This window comes from Lutra lutra, chromosome 7 (genome assembly GCF_902655055.1).
Source record: "Lutra lutra chromosome 7, mLutLut1.2, whole genome shotgun sequence".
NCBI lineage: Eukaryota > Metazoa > Chordata > Mammalia > Carnivora > Mustelidae > Lutra > Lutra lutra.
In genome coordinates this window covers 130497789-130516316 of record NC_062284.1, presented here as the reverse complement: position 1 = coordinate 130516316, position 18528 = coordinate 130497789, and the positions used below count along the sequence as shown (strand labels likewise).

Sequence of the window (18528 nt, the reverse complement as noted above, 5' to 3'; positions counted from 1 at the left end):
CTCCCCAGCCACCCTCCCCTCGGCTGCCTTTGCCAAAGCGCTGGGAGGGAAAGGCTAGGCCAAGGAAGGACTCGCATTTTCAATTCTAAGCAGATTTCCCCTCCACAGGCAGCGAGTCCTTTCATGCATTTTTTTTCCCTATTATCATAAACGCAGGAACTTGCATTAGGATGAATGAGCAGAAACTCCTGTCTTTGTCAGAGCCTTGGCAGAACGCCAGGCATAGAATGACCTAAAACATTCAGAATTAAATGGAGCTGGAGAGGGGGTGGAGATCCCTCTTGGTGAGAAAGGCGATGGTGGGGGTTGGGAAGGGGTGGCCCCTGTCTCTAATTATAATAATAGTGTTCACCTTGTGCCCAGACCCCGTGCTCAGCCCTTCTCACGGATTCTGGTTTAATCCGCACAAAATTCCTATATCCTATTTCTCCCCCCAACCCCCACCCCCGCACACTCCACCCAACCCCACCCAACCCCAACTGGCACGGCTTGTGTAGATGATGAAACGGAATCGGGGTGTCGAGGAACAGACCCAAGATCACACAGCAAATGAGTGAAGGAGTGGGATTTGAACCCTTCAAACTGTAGCCTGAACCACAGCTTCAAGGTCACCTTCCTTTCGGGCTTGTTTGTGGCTCTGCCTCCCGTTCCCATCCCCCACAGCCTCCAGACCCTCTTCCTGCTCTAGTCCTCCCTTCACTCCTCAGCCTCCCTCATTTCCATTTGTCGGTGTGATTTTGCAAATGAGACTGATTTAACTACTTGCTGCCCTCAGATTACATTTAGAGAGGACTCCCCTCTAGGCAGAGGGAAGAGAGACTCTTCAAGATCCAGCCAGGGGCCTGTCTGTGCCTCCTGGACGGCAGAGATCTAGCTCTGTAAAGCGTCATGCAGGTGTTTGTTTTCCGGTGGACGGACTCGGACCCAGAGCAGGTGCTCAGCAGGCAGCTCTTGCATGAGACGTGGAAGGCTTCATGTGCCCCTCTCCAGGCTCAGAGTCTACCCTCTTCTACCCTTCCTGTGGCCCCGAGTCCGTGTCTCAGAGCTCTTTTACTGTCTGGCTTCTGGATGGCTTCAGCCAATGGGAAGCTGCAGCAGAAGATAAAAAGCAGAAGGACATGGGGGTCTTTATTCCCCCACTTGCTTGGAACCAGGGTTTAGCAGTGGCTGCTTTCCTCAGCCTCAGACCCACAGCTCCTGTCCTGTCATCCTATTGTACAACTCAGCTGGGCCGTGCTCCCTCAGACCCAGCCCCTACCCTGTTGTCAGCTCCAGGGGATTTCACCATTCTTTGTTAATTCCCCTTACCTTGTCTACAACGTGTGCAACTGCCCTGGATCAGCCCATTCTCTTCCAGGACGCGGACAGATGCAAGCTTCTGCTACCTGCCGTGCCCTCTGGTAGGTGGCAGAGGTATAGCAGGAAACAAAACCAACAAAAAGTCTGCTCTGGTAGAACTGGCATGGAGGAAGGCAGCCAGTGGACAAACAGAACAGATCCAGTGTCAAGAAGTGGTAAGTGCTGTGAATGAGGGAGCACATGATGAAGGAGTGGAGGAATGTAATCCCTTAGGGGTCAGGACTAGACTTTAGAGACGATCTAGTCTAAATCCCCACTCTACAAATGAAGGGAAGGAAGCCCAGAGAGGATGCTCAAGGCCACACGGTGGTGAATTATTGGTAGAGTTTTGGTGGGGCGGGAATTCCAGCTGCCCTTGACTCTGCCCTGGCCGTGACCAGAGGGGTGCAGCTCAGCCCACAGAAGAGGTATTGGAGAGGGTGGAAGGCAAAAGCCTTTGAAGTTCCTTCTGGTTCTTTCCTTTCTTTAAGGACTAGTGGGAGCAGCAGTTTGCTGAAAGTCTCAGATAACAGGGAAGGTGTCACCTGGCAGGAGCAAGGGGAATGTCTCTGTTCCACTGCCCACCGGCACAGAGGACATGTGGGCCCTGGAGCCCCCAGGGGAGAGGCTTATGGAGCAGGGCACTGGGGCTGCACAGTGAAGGGAGGAGGGGTGGGGGGGGGAGGAGGGTTTGCACTGTGGGCCTCGCTGTTCGGGAAGGGTATTGTTCTTGTGTTGCTGACCAAGCCGCAGCCCACGTGCAGGGCTTGGCTGGGAATCTGCGACTGCCCTGGCTGGCTGGGTCATCCGTTTCCCACTCGGCTTACCATCCTGGCATGCCCCCAGCGCCTTGCTGGGTGGAGGGAACCCGCAGTGACCATGGACTGAGTCTGCAGTGTACCAGCCGCGGCTGCTGAAGGATCCCGGTACAGGATCATCCTTGTAACTCTCCTTAGAGACGAGTTCTTAGCCCCATTTTGCAGATGAGGCAACAAGCTCATCAGAGTTTTGTGACTTGCCCAGGGCCAGAGAGAGGGAGGATTCAAATGAGACTTGTCTAACAGGAAAGCCTGGGTTCTTGCCCCCTAAGCCTCAGAGACTCCTGCCAGGGGGCTTCTGGGAATCTGCCAGCGTAGCCTCCCAATCAGCCCAGAGCACGGGTGCCAGGTCGTACCCCTCTCCCCTCTCCACCTCCTCCTCGGCCTTGGCCATCCCCCTGGCCTGCAGAATCTTGGGCCTGTGCCCAGCTCAGCTTCTCTGCCATGTGGCCCTGCACCAGGCTCTTGGCCCCCAGGCCAGGCTGGGGTTGCCATGGCAATGCCTTACCCTTGGACTGCCTCGTGAGCCCAAAAGCCACTGGAATGTCTCAGAAATCCCACCCTTCGGGCCAGCATCCAAACTGCCTCTCCCAGACGGCCACTCTCATTATGAGCAACAGGAAAATCTTTTCAGGTCGTGTCCTGATTTTCAGTTTGGAAAACAGATGGCCACCATTGCAAGGCCCCCACACGCCCTTTTTTCCCTTTTCCCTTGCATTCCGTCCTCTCTTTCTCTCTGCGCCCAGTACGGTGTGGTGGTTGCAAGCACAGGCTAGAACCTGAGCTCAGATTTCAGTTCCTCCACGTCCCAGCCATTTGACCTTGGACTCATTCTTGGGGCTTGATTTCTTTGTCCTTCCTCGGGATGACTGATCATACCCATGTCCTTGACTTTTGTGTAGATTACAGAAATGTTCAGAATCAGAAGCGATGCCGACTTCTCAGCCAGGCCTTCCACACCCTCTCTAGTTCAAATCGCAAACCTCTCCCAACTCCAGCACCATCCCCCGTCCCTCCTTTGTCACCATCAGCATCCCACCTGGCCTCTGTCTGTTGATTGTTAACTGTTTTCCCTCCACTAGAATAGGAAACTCCGTGAAGACAAGAATTTAAAAAAATAACGTTTCCCTAGCTGTGTCCCCTGTGTCTAGAACAGCAGCCGCACACAGAGGATCTTAAACATTATTTGTGGATTAAAGGGATGGATGGAGACAGACAGGCCAATGGAACGGGGTTTTTCACAGGTGGATCGGGGCACCCGGGGCTTTGCCGGGTGGCCGGAGCACCTGGCGTAGGGCCTGGCCTGTGGTTAGTGCTTGAGGTTTGCCGATGCTATTGTCTCTCACTTTCCTCCACCCACACCCATACCTTGGGCCTCCCTGTGACACCCTCGGGAAGCCCTGCCGGGAGCCCTCAGAGGAAAGCCTCGACTGAGGCAGCATCCTGAGCCTGCCCCAGCAACCCCAGCTGCTGACACACCCCACGGGGCCAACCCACTGGCTGCCAGGACTTCTCTCCCCTCCTCTCACCCACGAGGGAGGTTGAGTCAGGACAGTAGTCTGGGGACCGGTGGTGACCTCAGGACACCGTCTTGCTGCCCAGGCAGGCTGCTCTGCCCAGGACTGCGGCAGGAAAGACCGCAGGCACAGGGGGCTGGCCCCGGGTGAGCAGCGCAGGGCAGGGGACCCGAGGGCAAGTAGCTGACTTTCCTTCCTGGGGTCCCTCTGCAGACAGCTGGCAGGCTGCGGGCTCTGTAGGGCTGCTTTCCGCCAGAGCCACTTTCACTTTCTGTTTTCTCCACCAAAGCAGGAACAGCCGGGCCTGGGGCTGCCGCACCAGCTCCCGGAGATGGGGTAGGGGCTGGGGTGTCAGAAAGACGGGCCCTCGGGCATGGAGACAAAGTGGGTTCAGCAGCGTTCCATTCTCCGCACTGCTGTGCGCGCATCTCAGCTGCAGAGACGTCCTTACCTTCCTCCAGCAGGAACACTTTCCAAAAGCACTGTCAAGATGATTCTCTTACTGGATCCTCATTCTGGGGTGGCAGGGATGGAAAAGACAGGCGTCAATCAACAGAAGGAAAAAAAAAAGTCCACCAGCTTAGAGGCCGCTGAAGCCACAGAGCCAGGATGGGAGGACTTCGTAGTGTTTCCCTTTTGTCAAACTTCCCCACTGTTCCCAGAGGGCCACCTTTGATCGGGGGAACCCTGCTCAGTGCCTGTCCACCTAGGAAGAAACTGAGCACAGGGCCTGGCAGGACTGGAGTGGAAACATAGCTGGCATCTTCCAGACCCTCCTAAGGAAAGGAATTCTCCATTTCTGGATTCTCAGGCAGAGCCCTGTGTCTTAGGAGCTGGCATGGAGAGGAAATGACTTCAGGGAGTTGGGGGGGGGGGGTACCCAGAGCCTTCAATCACCTGGAAGAAAGAGTGTCTTCCTTCTCATTTTCTAGAGAGTAAATAACTAGCCCAAAGACACGGAGCTAGCGACCGAGAGAGCCAGGCCTGGATTATTCCACAGGCTTCTGGCTGGTTTCAGGGGCGCTGCGGTGTCTATGGTGCTTATCCCGTGCTGTAACCCCTATCCATAGGCCCTTCACGCCAGCACCTCTCCGCAGCCTCTGTCCCTCCCCTTACCCGCGTGTCCCTAAGGAGACCTGTGCTTTTGGAAATCCCGTATTTCCCGTTCAGGCCTGACCCTCATCCTCGCTCTCCCATAGGAAATACTCCCAAACACCCCCATGTGCCAGATGCTCTGCTGGGGGACTAGGGGCCCCCGCAAGGTCGCACAAGACAGAAAAGATCTTTGCTATCAAGAAGCTGTCGCGGAGGGAGTGGCATGGACAGACAGCACAGGAGTAAACAAATAAAAAAGATAAGCCCAGCAAGCAGCAAATACTTTAAAAGAGCTAACAGGGAGTCATTGCACGGGGACTGACAAGCGGGAGGCTGTCAGGGATGATCTCTCTGAGAAGGTGAGAGTTTCTGCTGAGATTTGGGCCACTCACGCAAAGCTGGGGGTGGGGACAAAGGAGGTGGAAACAAGGCCAGTTAGGGCTGTGTGCCAGGGACATCCCGGGTCCCATGTGGCCCTCGTGTCATTTTTAACAGTTCCTTCTTCCACAGTCAAGAGAGGCCCCTTTGAAAGAAAGATGTTACTAACGACAAGGGGTTGAATTTATTTTAAATGCAGTGGGAAGCCACTGGAGGAAATCATGTGATTGATGTCTTGAAAAGACCTTGCTGGCTGCTTCCTGAAGAATAAATCACAAGGGCAAGAGGGCAGGAGAGCCAGGCTGGGGGGTGGATGCGACCACCCAGGCCTGCCATGATGTCCCTTTTCCCTAGATTCCTGTGTGGACCGTAGGCTGTGAAGAGGAGTGTTCATGAAGGACCCTGAAGGTCTCCTGGCCCAGACTTGGGCTCTGAGCCAGTCTCAGAGCTTAGGGTCCATTGTCTGTTCTTGCTGGTGGAGCCCAGACAGGAGGAAGGGCCAAGGGCCAAGGGCCAGCCCCCTGCCTCCATCCCACCTGGGTCCAGCCTCTCCTAGGCCTGACCTGGGCGGCTCTGCACCGGTCAGGGTCCACCCCGCTTCTCTGCAGGAAGCCCGCTGGCAGCGCCTGCCGTGTGACCTTGGGCTGCAAAGTCTGGTTTTGCAAAGTCAAAGTGAGTCACTTCCTCCCTGGGGCCTCCCCCGGAGCAGGCAGCCTGTGGCCGCTCCCTGCCCCCTCGCCGCTGGCCCGGGCCTGGCGCTGGCAGGCAGGCACTCTGCAGGCTAAGTGCTCTCCCGGAGCCCGCCGCCCCAGGCTCATTTGTCACCCGCTGCTGACTCAGCACTTCTGGGGAAGGCTTTTCCCTTCGCCTTAGAGGAGGAGACCTGGAAATGAGGCGGCCCTGGCTCTTCCCTCCCTTCCCTCCAGATTGTGTGCTGGGCGGGGAGGCGGCGGGGGGGTGTCTGTGTATGTGTAGGTGTCTGTGTATGACTCTGAGCGACGCTGGGTCTGTGTGTGTCTCTCATGTGTCTCAACATGGGTGTGATTTCTGGGTCCGTGAGTGTCTTTTGTGTGCAGCTGGGTCTTTGTGTATGGCTTTTATGTGCGTGCTGGTCCTGTGGGTCTTTGGGTGTCTGCCAGCCTCTTTCCGGTATGTCTGCATGACTGCATGTGTTTGCGCGTTGTCTGTGCATGTGTGTCTGTGTGCGTGTGTGATACGTGTATCTGGGTGAGTGTGTGTGTGCCTCCCCATCACGCACACTGCAGGCCTTTGCCTCCTGTCTCCCGCAGCCCTGCACGCTCCCCTCAGACCTCACCTTACTTGGACTGAGCCCTACCTATCCTCCCCAGGGACCCACCCCCACTCTCCCCCCCCCTCCTGCCTGCACCTTTGTGTCCTGTCTTCTTATCACAGGACCTTGGGGATTCAAAGCACAGGCTCAGCGACCAGACTGATCTAGGTTTCAACCTTGGTTCTGCCCTTGCCAGCTGAGTGACCTTGATTGAGATACTTACCTTTTGACCCTCAGTTTCTTCACTTATAAAACAGAAGTGATCCTGTCTCCCTCAGAGCACCTCATGATGGAGTCTGGCATATCGCAGGCTGCAAAGGGGGCCTGTGATTTCTTCTTAAAGCAGTAGGCCCAGTGTCAGGCACACGGCCAGGATCTAATGAGCAGCACTTAAGAACAAAAGCACTGATCTCCGAGGCTGCTGGGGAGGACGGGGGTGTGGGAGCCAGTGACCTGGATTGGGAGCTGGGCATGACAGCCGGCATGATGGCCACTGCAAGGAGAGACAAGTGGTGACCGGATTTAGCACTGCCTTGGGCAGTGGAGGAAGCCAGGAAGGAAGTCACAGGAGAGGGGCTCGGACGGCTGAGTCCTGCCCTATCCTGCCCCAGAGCAAGTACTGCTAGATACCCCCAGCTCTTGCCAGTGCCCAAGAGGAACAGGATACTTCCTACAGCCCCAAGCCCAAAACAGCCTCATGCTGTGTCCCTGGGAGTCTGTCGACTTGTTTGGAGCTTCTTATGAACCCTGGGAGGGAGTTCTTCAGCATCCCCCTGTTGCCGCTGGGACAACTGAAGCTTTGGGAGGTCGAGTTCCAAGGACACAGGGCTAACATGCAGAGGAGAGAACTCTGGCACTCCAGCTCCCAGTCCAGTGCGCCCTGGATGTCTACACCGCCCACTTTCTTCCTGGACACGCACATATGCACCAGCACACACCCCGGCGGGCCCTCCCTGCCCACGGGCAGAGCTCCTACACAGATTGACTCCACACCCTCCGTAGCACCAGCTCCTGGAGCAGATCCTTCCCAGAGCCTGCCAAGCCCTGTTCCCCTTCGTTGAAAGTAGGACTTTATTCAGAAGGGTTAGTATTGCTTGTCTCAAGCCCTGCAGTGTGGATTGCATTCCGTCCTTTCACTGTCTTGAGCAGGAGACGAAAACCAACTTGGGAAAGCACACAGGGGCCTTCCTCACCCCACCCCCCTCACTGGCAGGGGAGCGTGGATCTGGTAGCCTTGCACTTCAAAGTTGCTGCCCAGGCTTGGACTAGAAAGCAAACCAGGGATCCAGGCAGGTGGGAGCAGGGAGAGTGGGGGCCTGGAGGGCAGGAGACCCCAGTACATGCTTCCGCTGCTAACTAGCTGTGTGGCCTTGGGCAGATCACTATCCCTCTCTGGGCCTGGGGGTCCCCATCTCTATAGTGGAGGTGGTTCTCAGGTTCCTGCCCAGCTCACACACTGTCCCAGGTGCTACTAGCCCTGGCTCATGGCTAAGTCTATGATTCAGATGCTACCAAAGCCCTAGACATCAGTGGGGACTCCTCCGGGACCACGCCCCTGTCCCGCCTCCAGCTCTCCCTGGGAAAACCAGCAGACAAGGGGCAGGTGGCAGAAAGAGCCAGCACAAGGGGTCTGGACCCTGGAGAGAGGACTTGGAAAAAGTGCAAAGTGTAAGGGAGCACCAGACCCCTTCTTTTATTCCTGCTCCAAGGGATCCAGCCCTGAGATGGAGACAGAATATTGGGTTCTCTGCTCAGCGCCGATCTGGATCTATAGGGGAAAGCAAGAGTCATTTCCGCTTTGGGGGCCTGTGACTCGTGGAGAGAAAGGCGGCGATAAGCATCTCTGGCCTTCCTGATTCACAGGGTTATCCGAGCATGAGGTGGGGCCCCTTGTGAAGCAGACATGCCCATTTCTGTCCAGACACAGTCCAGGCGGGCAGTGGGCGGCAGCAGTCTGTCCTTACATGGGGCTGGAGGGGCCCAGCCACTCAGTGACTCACTCGTTCTCCGAGTCAGCTGCAACCCAGGCCTCACCCTTCCCGTCTCCTGCTACCCACAAAAGCCCCTTAACATAGCACTCTTGTCGCACGGAGACCGAGGTAGAGAAAGGCATTTCCAAAGGTTGGCGGATAGCAACCGGGAAATAAACGGAAGGCCACGTGATCACTTAATTATCCAACTCTGGAGCCCCCTACCTCTGGGCTCCCTGGTGTGTGATTCGATTAACCCCTTATGGTTTAAGTATTTTATCCTTGCAGCTGGAAGCCCACAGATAGGAACACAGCGGCCCTCCTGGGAGCTTAGGCTGATCTCAGTCTGCCAGGAGCAGGGTCTGGGGGCATCTGAGGAAGGCTGATCGGAACAGATCCGGTAACCCGATGTTGGTGGTGACTTGGGGACTATAGGTCTGGTGCAGGGTGTATGTGTAAGGAGAACATGGAGGGAAGAAACTCATCAGGAAAACGGGCCAAATTCCAGCGGTCAGAAGCTGAAGACCAAGTCCAGAGAAGAACTGACTCTTCCCCCTAAAGCAGTGCTCTTTGATTGTGGGCTGAGACCCACTAGTGGGTCGTGAAATCAGTTTAATAGACTGCACTCAGAATTTTCTAAAAAAGAGATAGAATAGAATGGGAAAACGTAAGCACGGGTTACATATATGAAAAGGAACGTCTAGTTGCATAAAACCTTTAGTTCAGGATAGGTATGTAAACACTCATCAGAGGAATGGGTGGAGATAAGAAATGCATTTCTTACTCATAGGTCATGGTTTTAAACATTTGAAAGCCACTGCTCTTAGGGCGCCTGGGTGGCTCAGTAGGTTAAGTGTCTGACTCCTGATTTCGGCTCAGGTTATGATCTCAGGGTTGTGAGATTGAGCCCTGAGTTTGCTTAGGATTCTCTCTCCCTCTGCCCCTCCCTCTGTCTGTCTCTCTCTCTCTCTCTCTCAAATAAATAAATAAATCTAAAAAGAAGTTTCTCTCTCCCTCTGCCCCTCCCTTCCTCTAAAGTGCGTGCGCGCGCAGACACACACACACACACAAACTTTTGGAAGCCACTGCCCTAAAAGACCAAAGGAGCAAAGACCAAAATGTGCCCTTTATGTGTGTGTGTGTGTGTGAGAGAGAGAGAAACAGAGGTTCTTGTCCTAACATTTAATTCCAGTATCCTCAGAATTATCTGGGGGGAACAACGGCCCTCCACTTTCCTGGGCACAGAATGAGGCATTCCCCTTATACCCAAATGTACTCTAATCGCTTTGCCACTTTCTTTAGTGGGAAGGCAGAGATGGTAGCTTTTACCCAGATTCCCCACCCCTGGAATGTTTACATGTTTCCCAAGAACCCCCACAGGGCAAGTTAGTCAACATCTTCAGACGTAGGGTCACTGGCTGATCCTTCCAAGTGGCAAGGGCCACCGTGTCCCCAGTCTCTGTTGTGAGAACAGGCAGAGAGGCAGAGGTCAGCCTGGGAAGTCAGGAAAGGCAGGTCTGGCCGCTGGGTAAGTCTTTCCTCCAGGCCTTCCCCTCCCATTTCCACTATTTGGTAGAATCTTGAATGCAGTGAGGAGGGACAGAAAAAACTAGAAAGCTCAACTTCTGCTCTGCGCGGAAACCCGGAAGCCCCACAGTGTCTCTGAGCTGGTGGTTAGCCCCTGTTTGTCATTTTGCAAATCTGGTCTACCCACCTCCGGTGAAAACTCCCAGGCTCACCCCGAGGGACAATGACTAATTACAAAACACATTTTCTCTCTTTTCAGTCTGCTCACCTCCCTGCCCACAGTGCCCCCTACCATCCCAGCCCTACGCCAGCCTAGCCTGACTCTCTTGCTTTACTGGGTTGAATGAACTCTTGGCCCAGCCCCTCCTCTGGGCCCTCAGGGGCTCTCTCCTCCCCAGTCAGCTTCACTTTCACTTTCCAGCCACTCTCACTTCTCTGTCAGCTCCTTACCCCGGAGCTCAGAGCCCCGGCCTGTCCTCAAGGTGAGGGCCATTGCTGAAGCCCTGGGCAACGCCCAATTAGTCAGGTCTTGACTCAATGGTAGTCAACAAATATTTATGCAATGCCTTCTGTTCCAGGCTTCAAGTGTGCAGTGAAAACAACATGAACAAAGTTCCTGCACACACGGCTCTAGAAGCCTCGGCAATACAGAGATGCACTCAAGCAATTAAAAACAGTGGACGAAGCCTGTGCAGCTAGATACATGTGCTAGACAGGTGCATGGTGAGAGACAGCTAAGGCCGCCTGGGCAGCGCGCAGGGTTCCCTGGAGGACAGAAGGCAGTACCGAAGGCTGAAGGCTGACCTGGAGTTGGCTCTTCGCCAGAGGCAGGAAGAAGGGAAGAGCCTTCTCAGGCCTGTGAGCGATGCCCTCTCGGAGCAGGCTGGCTGGAGCCCACAGGGAAGGGGACGGGGGTGGCACAAAGAGCTGGGCTTGCCACGGTAGAAGGAACCAGCTCAAAAAGGACCTTATCAGCCTGCTTAGCCATTTGGACTCTGTTCTGCGGTGATGGGGAGCCCCTGAAGGGCCTTGAGCCACAGGAGCATAACGCATAGAATGGAGTTGGAGGGCGAGACTGGACACAGAGAGGTCAGTCCGTGGTGTCTGCACGAATGGTGGTTCTCTGTTCCCTGCAGGAGGATGAGGTTGGAGGTACAGGGCGGACAAGACAAGTCCTTCTGGGACAGGTTGAATTCCAGGTGTCCATGGGACAGCAGGCCACTGCTCACAGAGCTCTGGGCCCCTGACCAGGGTCCTGGGGCAAGTCTGAGACTAATGGCCACCTACACGCGGAGCTAATAGATGATGAGGTGAGCTGTGCAGTAAGAAGGCAGGAAGGCTGCAGTAGAGAAGCCACTGGCAGAGAAGGACCAGAGAAGAAGCCACAGGAGAGGGAACCGGATGCTTCGAGAAGGATGTGATTGACGTTGTGGCATGCCTCTGAGAGGCCGGAATGGCGAGGCCAGGAGAGCTTCCAAGAGACAGAGCAGAGGGAGGACATTCAAGAGCCGCAGTGGGACAGTTTCAGTGGTGGCTGAGGGAGAGTGACAAAGACTAGTCTGGTTTTGAGGCTGGGCAGTAACAGGCAAAGAGAAGAGCAGCCTTAAGCCAGGCCAACTCACAGTGGGCATCTAGGCCCCAAATAGCCTCTTCTCCTTTCAGTCAAGTATTATTTAAATGTCTTTACACTCCTTAAGAGATCATTTCTTACGGCCCATGGACGCATGAAAAGATGCTCAACATCACTCATCCTCAGGGACACACAAAACAAAAGTATAAGGACATCACCCAATGTCTGTCAGAATGGCTAAAATCAACAACGCAAGACACAACAGGTGTTGGCCAGGATGTGGGAAAAGGGAGACCCCCTACACTGTTGCTGAGAATGCACACTGGGCAGCCGCTGTGGAAAACCGTGTGGGGGTTCTTCAAAAAGCTAAAAGTAGCACGACCCTAACATCCAGAAATCACACTATTGGGTAATTACCCAAAGAATACAAAAACACTAATTCAAAGGGATACAGACATCATCATTTTATCAGCATTACTTACAAGAGCCAAGTCAGGGAAGCAGCCATAGTGTCCATGAACTGACAAATGGTTAAAGAAAAAGTGCCGTCCATCATCTATCTAATGGAATATTACGTGGCCATAAAAAAGAATAAAATCTTGCCATTTGCAACGACATGGACAGAGCTAGAGAGTACAATGCCAAGTGAAATAAGTCAGAGAAAGACAAATACCATGAGATTTCACTCATACACGGAGTTTAAGAAACAAATGAGCAAAGGAGAAAAAAGAGATGAACAAGAAACAGACTCTTAACTACAGAGAACAAACTGATGGTTACTGCAGGGGGAGGCAGGTGGAGGGACTGGTGAAGTAGCGAGTGGAGGTTAAACAGTACACGTATGATTTTTCCAACGAAAATGTAAAACAGAGAGAGATTATTTCTTATTTTGTGCCCCTGCCTACAGCCCTATACATTCTCCTTGCTGCTCTGTGGCTCCTCCTGGAGGCAACACATATCATGACCAGCCTTTCCCACAACACTCCCATTCCAGAGCCTGGCCGGGAGGTGCATCTTGCCTCCTTCTCCCCCTCTCTCCCCTCTCCCCAGATTAAATGCTTCCATTTCTTTCCATTCTTCTTCCTCCCTTCACGCACTCATTTCTGCTTCAGTGGCTCTCCCCTGACCAGGCTCCAGTCTGTGGGCCCTTAGAGACATGTCCAGATCCGAACCCTGCCCACCTGAGTGGGTCCTGCCAGCACGCAGTGTGGGACCATCACCTCCCTCTTCCTAGGTGCCACGTTTCACCGAAGCTGCCTCTCCCACTGCCACACTACCCCCCTTCATGGAACTAACTCTACAACCAGAAGAGAAGCTGACGTTCTGTAGGACCTAGATGAGAGTTCAATACCTCAATTTACTTTTTTTCAATGTCTTAATTTTTTTTTTAAAGATTTTATTCATTTATTTGACAGACAGAGATCACAAGTAGGCAGAGAGGCAGGCAGAGAGAGAGAGGAGGAAGCCGGCTCCCTGCCGAGCAGAGAGCCCAATGTGGGGCTCGATCCCAGGGTCCTGGGATCATGACCCGAGCCAAAGGCAGAGGCTCCAACCCACTGAGCCACCCAGGCGCCCCATCAATGTCTTAATTTTTTAAAAATCCTAATTTTGCAGATAAAATCTGAGGATGTCCCAGACCGTAGAGCTAGTGACTGGTGGCTGAACAGGCAGAGCCCCAGGCGCACGCGGCGGGTGTGGCCAGCAGGGTCCAGGCAAGCACGCGGCTGGGACTGTGCTGGCTGCAACAGAGGGATAACATATGTGGGAAAGCAGGAGTCCAGGGGCTCCCAGTGGGAGGTTCCTAGCAGCATTCTAGAGGGTATCCAGAAGAATTCCGTTCTACAAAAATATAGAGCTCTTTACAGATCAGTGTTTGAGGATGCTGTACCAGAGATGGCTAATTACCCCATACTAGATGTTTCCCTCCTTCTTTTAACAATAGAACCCCCAACTTTTCATGGGGTTCATACCTACTCGGTGTAGAGATTCTATTTCCCAGGCTCTCGCACAGCCAGGTGTGGCCACGTGGCCAAGTTCTGGCCAGTGGGTGTGAGCAAAAGCGAAGTGCAACTTCTGGGGTGTGCACTGAGAGGTATGGGGTCTTCTGTCCCACCCCTCCCACCATCCAATGGACCCAAAGAATATGGTGCTGAGTCATCTTCAACAACGTAGACAAAGACATAAGACAAAAGGGATCTCCCTCCCTGACAAGGTAGACCAACCCTGTCGTCCTTGAACTGCTTACACACCTACGAACAACGGAGAGATCACTTCTAGCCGGTTTCACTAAGCACCTGTTACTGTAGGTCTTTATTAAAGCAACTGAACCGTATCCCAACTAGCACAGATTTTCGTTCCAACATTGTTTATAGGTTGTTTTATTTTTATTTTATTTATTTGTTTATTGTTCTTAGTTTATTAATCCTCTCATGAAAAATCTACACAATCACCACAGATAAAGTCTGGGCAGAATCTTGACTCCTTCTGGCCACTGATCTCCAGCTCACTTGTCGCCAGCGCCAGCAGGAGCTTTTGCCGTCCCCCTGACTGCCATCACCCTGTCCTTGCGTTCCTTTTGCCGTTTCCCTGAGGTGTTTTTCTTCACATGCAGGCCGTGTCTTGCAAGTCTATGTTTGGGCTCATTTTTGTATGCATAATCCGAGGAATCATAAATCGTGCCAAAGCCAGTTGTCTTGCCACCACCAAAATGGGTTCTGAATCCAGACACTAAAATGACATCTGGTATGGTCTTGCATATTTTGGCTAGTTTTTCCCAAATTCCTGTCTTAGGTACTGCTCCCTTTCCAGGGTGAAGAACCGCAATGAGCGTTTGTTTCCACAGAAGTAGTCGGTTGGTCATGAACTTCCTGGTCCGGATAGTTATGGTGTCGTTCATGATGACGGCTTCAAGCTTCAAGTGGCCAGGGAGGAAAAGCTATATTTTTCTTTTTTTCAGATTTTTTGTTTTTTTTTTTAAGTAATCTCTACACCCAATATGAGGCTCGAACTTACAACTCTGAGATCAAGAGTCACATGCTCTCCTGACTGAGCCAGTCAAGAGCCCCAGGTTGTTTTGTTTTTAATGCAAACACCACAGTGTCCATCAAAGAAGCCATGCTGACTCTGTACTATTAAGTACATGATAACATTAAAATGAAAAGGGCAAGTGACCAGGACAGTGAAGAAGATACTGTGGTTTACTGAGTTTCCTGGGACAAGCCATTGCCTTCCTTCCATGTAAAGTCTACAGAGGACACATTCAAACTTGCTTTGGATGGAGTGGTGCTGTGAGGCCAGAGGCCTAGAACCATGGCAGCCTTTTTGTGCCATGTGGGAAGACCCTAGAGCTGGTGAAGGGGCCAGGGGAACAACCACTGAGTGGAGCCTCAAGAGAAAGGCCACCCATCAAAAGACAGAAAACAGACAGAGAACCAGATCTGTGAGGACACCGAGTGACTGTATCAATCCTTAACTGAAGTCAGCATGGTATTTGGTCTTCGGCAATGACAGAACCTTCAAACTCCATTTTCCTCTTCCGTTTAAGTCAATCTAGCTAGGTTTCCATTCACTTCACAAAGAAGACTCTTTATAAAGAGAAGGATATTTGTTATAGCTTCATTTATAAGCAACCTATTAGAAAATCTAAATTTCCTTTAAAAAAAGGATTTCAGAAGTAATGGTGCTTCTAACCATGAAGCGCAAGGCAGCCAAATTTTTTTTCAAAAAATAACTGTGTGTGTGGTGATATGAAAAGATATACCCAAGATAGATCATTAAATGAAAAAAAAGAAGTGCAGAAGATTATGTAAAGTGTGCTACCATTTGTGTGAGGAAAAATAATGCATAAACTTACATGTTTATACAAGTGCTTGAAATATCTCTTGAAGGATACTCAAGAAATTGATAACACTGGGGACCTGCCTCACTAGGAAACTGAGAAGGATGCTTATTTTTCACTGTACACCCTTTTTTCCTTTTTAAATTTTATACCATGTGCATGTAATGCCTGTTCAAAAAATAAAGTTGCTTAAAAAAATTCTTTTTTAAAGAAAAAAAAAAAAAAACTCCTAAATGGTAGAGTAGGCACACGGGAGTATTTTTAACTGTCACAGACACCCACATGCACACACAAGTTGTGTGTCTACATGTTCCAGAAAGTCTGGAAGGAGATGCACCCAACTGCCCACAGCGGTTACCCCAGGGAGAGAAGCCCGAGCGTGTGCGCGTGCGCGGGCAGCGGGGAATGATTGACCAGCTGAAAGGTCACTCCACGCCGCTGACATTTCTTAGAGGCGCTGTTCTAAACTTGACAACCATCGGGTCGTTTCATCCTTACCCTAGCAGCTGAGGAACATCAGCTTCAACACTCTAAATTAACAGGTGGGGATGTAGAGGCCCAAAGGGGTTCGGGCACCTGCTCAGCAACCCGGCAGCTAGGTAGGGAGGGGCGACTGAGCCCGAGCTGTGGGTCGGAGAGAGGGTCCGTGGGACCAGTTAGAGCCTCACCAGTGGCACTAACACCGCCCTCCCCGCTCCCGGGTGGGGCTGTGAGCCCTGGGGCACTTCGGGGGCACAGAAAAATCCCTGGTGCCCTCTTGTCACCGCCGCCCTTCCCACGCCACCCGCCACCAAAAGGATGACAGCCGTGGTGCGCGTCTTCCTTCTCTCCTTTTGCACGTTGCTGCCGGAAATCACTCCCCTTCCCGCCTCTCCTCCTTTATCTCAGCTGGAAAACAGAAACCTGGAGGCTGTGGCCCCCCCCCCCCCCCCGCCCCAAAACCCTCCTGCTGAAGTTCTGGTCCCGTGCCCCACCCACCTGGGGAAATGCAGTCTGAAGCGTTGGTAAGGCCTCGTGCCCAGGCGATTAGGCGGAAGAAGGTGCGCTGGTGGGACGGCGATGCTTTGCAAGGGACAGTTGTATACAGTCTGACCCATTTAGGAATGCGCATCCTTTCCGATCTAACCATTCCACTTTTAGGACGGTGTCCTACAGAAATACTTGAACAAGTGTGCTGTCGCAGGTGGCATTCCCGTAATAGTTAAGGGCCATGAAATCCTGTGCAGCTGTCCAAAGGAGTGAGCGGCTCTGACTTAGGAACAGGCACAGAGGGTGCCCGTGGTAGATGGTTTAAAAGACGAGCTGCAAAGCAGTATGGAGAGTATAACCCTTTTTTTTTTTTTAACGCAATAAAAACAATGTGTGTGGAAACATGTATATGTAGAAAATGGTCTGAAATGATAAATACCAAAATGATAATAGTGGGAAGCAGAATATTAGAGAGGAAATGGGAGGAGAGCAAGGACTTTCCATTTTTTTTTTTTTAAAGATTTTATTTATTTATTTATTTGAGAGAAGGACGGTGAGAGAGCGCGTGTGAGGGGAGAAGGTCAGAGGGAGAAGCAGACTACCCGTGGAGCTGGGAGCCCGATGCGGGACTCGATTCCGGGACTCCTGGATCATGACCTGAGCGGCAGGGAGTTGTCCAACCAACAGAGTCGCCCAGGCACCCGAGGACTTTTCATTTATCTGTCTATTTCAATAGTATCCATATTTTTATACGAATATTTCAGCTTTGTAATGACTCTTAAAAATCAGTAACAAAACATGAACTTTTCCTAGCTCAAGCAGCAGCTTACCAACTGTCCCTACTCCCTTATCTGTCCCTCCTTTCCACACACAGTCTTGTCTGTTCCTTCCATCATTCACTATCTTTGGACCTCAGACTCCTGACCAGGCTGCAGACCCCAGAGGCCCCTCCAAGCCACACTCACTAATCTCTCCCTCATCTTGGCTCCCCAGCAGCTCGTTCCAGCTGCTGTCTCCTGAGGGAGGTGGGTAGGAGTCCCCTTAGTTGATGCCCATCATAAAAAGAGGAGCAACAGAAAAAAAGTGAGAAAGAGAGAGAGAGAGAGAAAGAAACAGCTGTGGCCCTATGGATGGCTCAGAGCAACGAGACATGGGGCCCAGATTCTCCCTAAAGAGTGTATTTCTTCCTCTCCTTCCTGACACCCATAGTGCTTGCTGTCAAAGCTTTTTCTAAGAATCGTGTAGGACTTGAAGATGGTTTTGACCATCAGTCTCACCTGCAGCTGGGGATCCTGCATCCAGACCAAGCCTTTGCCACCTTCGTCTGTCCAGGTGGGGTCCTTTAAGAGTTTGAGAGTCTGCAGACTCATTCTGTTAATGCTCACTGAAGGGATTGCATCAGACAAGCAGCCGTCTACACCCGTGGTTCTCAGGTGTGACGGCACACTGGAGTTACTGGGGGAGATCTGCAAGCTACTGACATTTGGATCCTACCCCTAGAAAGTTCTTTTTTTTTTTTCATTGTAACTGGAAGGTGGCCTGAACACTGGGATTTTGTTATTCCCCAGGTGTTCTAATGGGCAACCATAGCTGAGAACCACTAGTTCATGGGATATGAGGTGTGTGTGTGTGTGTGTGTGTGTGTGTGTGTACCTGCTGTATGCATATGTAATCCAGGCGTGAAAACTTACACACACACGATGTGCAAAACCGTTTGATTTCCCAGTATGCAAAGGACGCTGTGCTGCAGAGATCACCAGCAAAGCAAGACACCCCCCAAAAAGTGTGATATTTAAAAAATGGAAAGGTCATCATGGGGAAAATCAGAATCTTTATTGGGCTTTTTTGTACTTATTTTTTGATGTGGTTTTTCTTCTATTACATGTGGGGGAAAGGGACCCCACAATCCTTCCCCAGCTGAGCCCTGATCTGGCCCCACAAAGAGGGCTGTTTGCCCAGAATTGTGCTCAGATTTTTTGGTAGAAGCATCCAGTCCCTCTGAGGGAGGGACAGGGCAGATTGTCCCCTGACTTCCCCAGGGCAAAGCCCCAGAGCCCTGACACTGAGGAGCCCAGGGGAGCCACGTTCCCAGGCCTCCAGGAACTCCAGGCCCTGCCTACTCCCTTACAGGAACGGTGTGACTGAAATAAGTGCACCCCTGTATCTGCAGGTGGCCTCCGGTATTTGGGGTTCTGGCCTCAGGGCAAGATGCCCACA

The 18528-nt window shown here is 52.2% G+C and overlaps 1 protein-coding gene and 1 pseudogene across 1 annotated transcript; both read right to left on the bottom strand.

The window, feature by feature from the left end:
• Window positions 1-1673: 1673 nt before the first annotated feature.
• On the bottom strand, window positions 1674-2651 carry LOC125105680 (uncharacterized; annotated as a pseudogene).
• An 11356-nt stretch (window positions 2652-14007) lies between these two features.
• Window positions 14008-14400, bottom strand: LOC125104774 (40S ribosomal protein S24-like). Its single transcript, XM_047737605.1, has one exon. It carries the CDS (start codon window positions 14398-14400, stop codon window positions 14008-14010), a length of 393 nt encoding a protein of 130 aa, XP_047593561.1.
• Window positions 14401-18528: the final 4128 nt, after the last annotated feature.

Bases quoted from the DNA above. Each gene is read 5' to 3' on its own strand.
- LOC125104774 (XM_047737605.1), bottom strand. From the start codon at position 14,400: ATGAACGACACCATAACTATCCGGACCAGGAAGTTCATGACCAACCGA.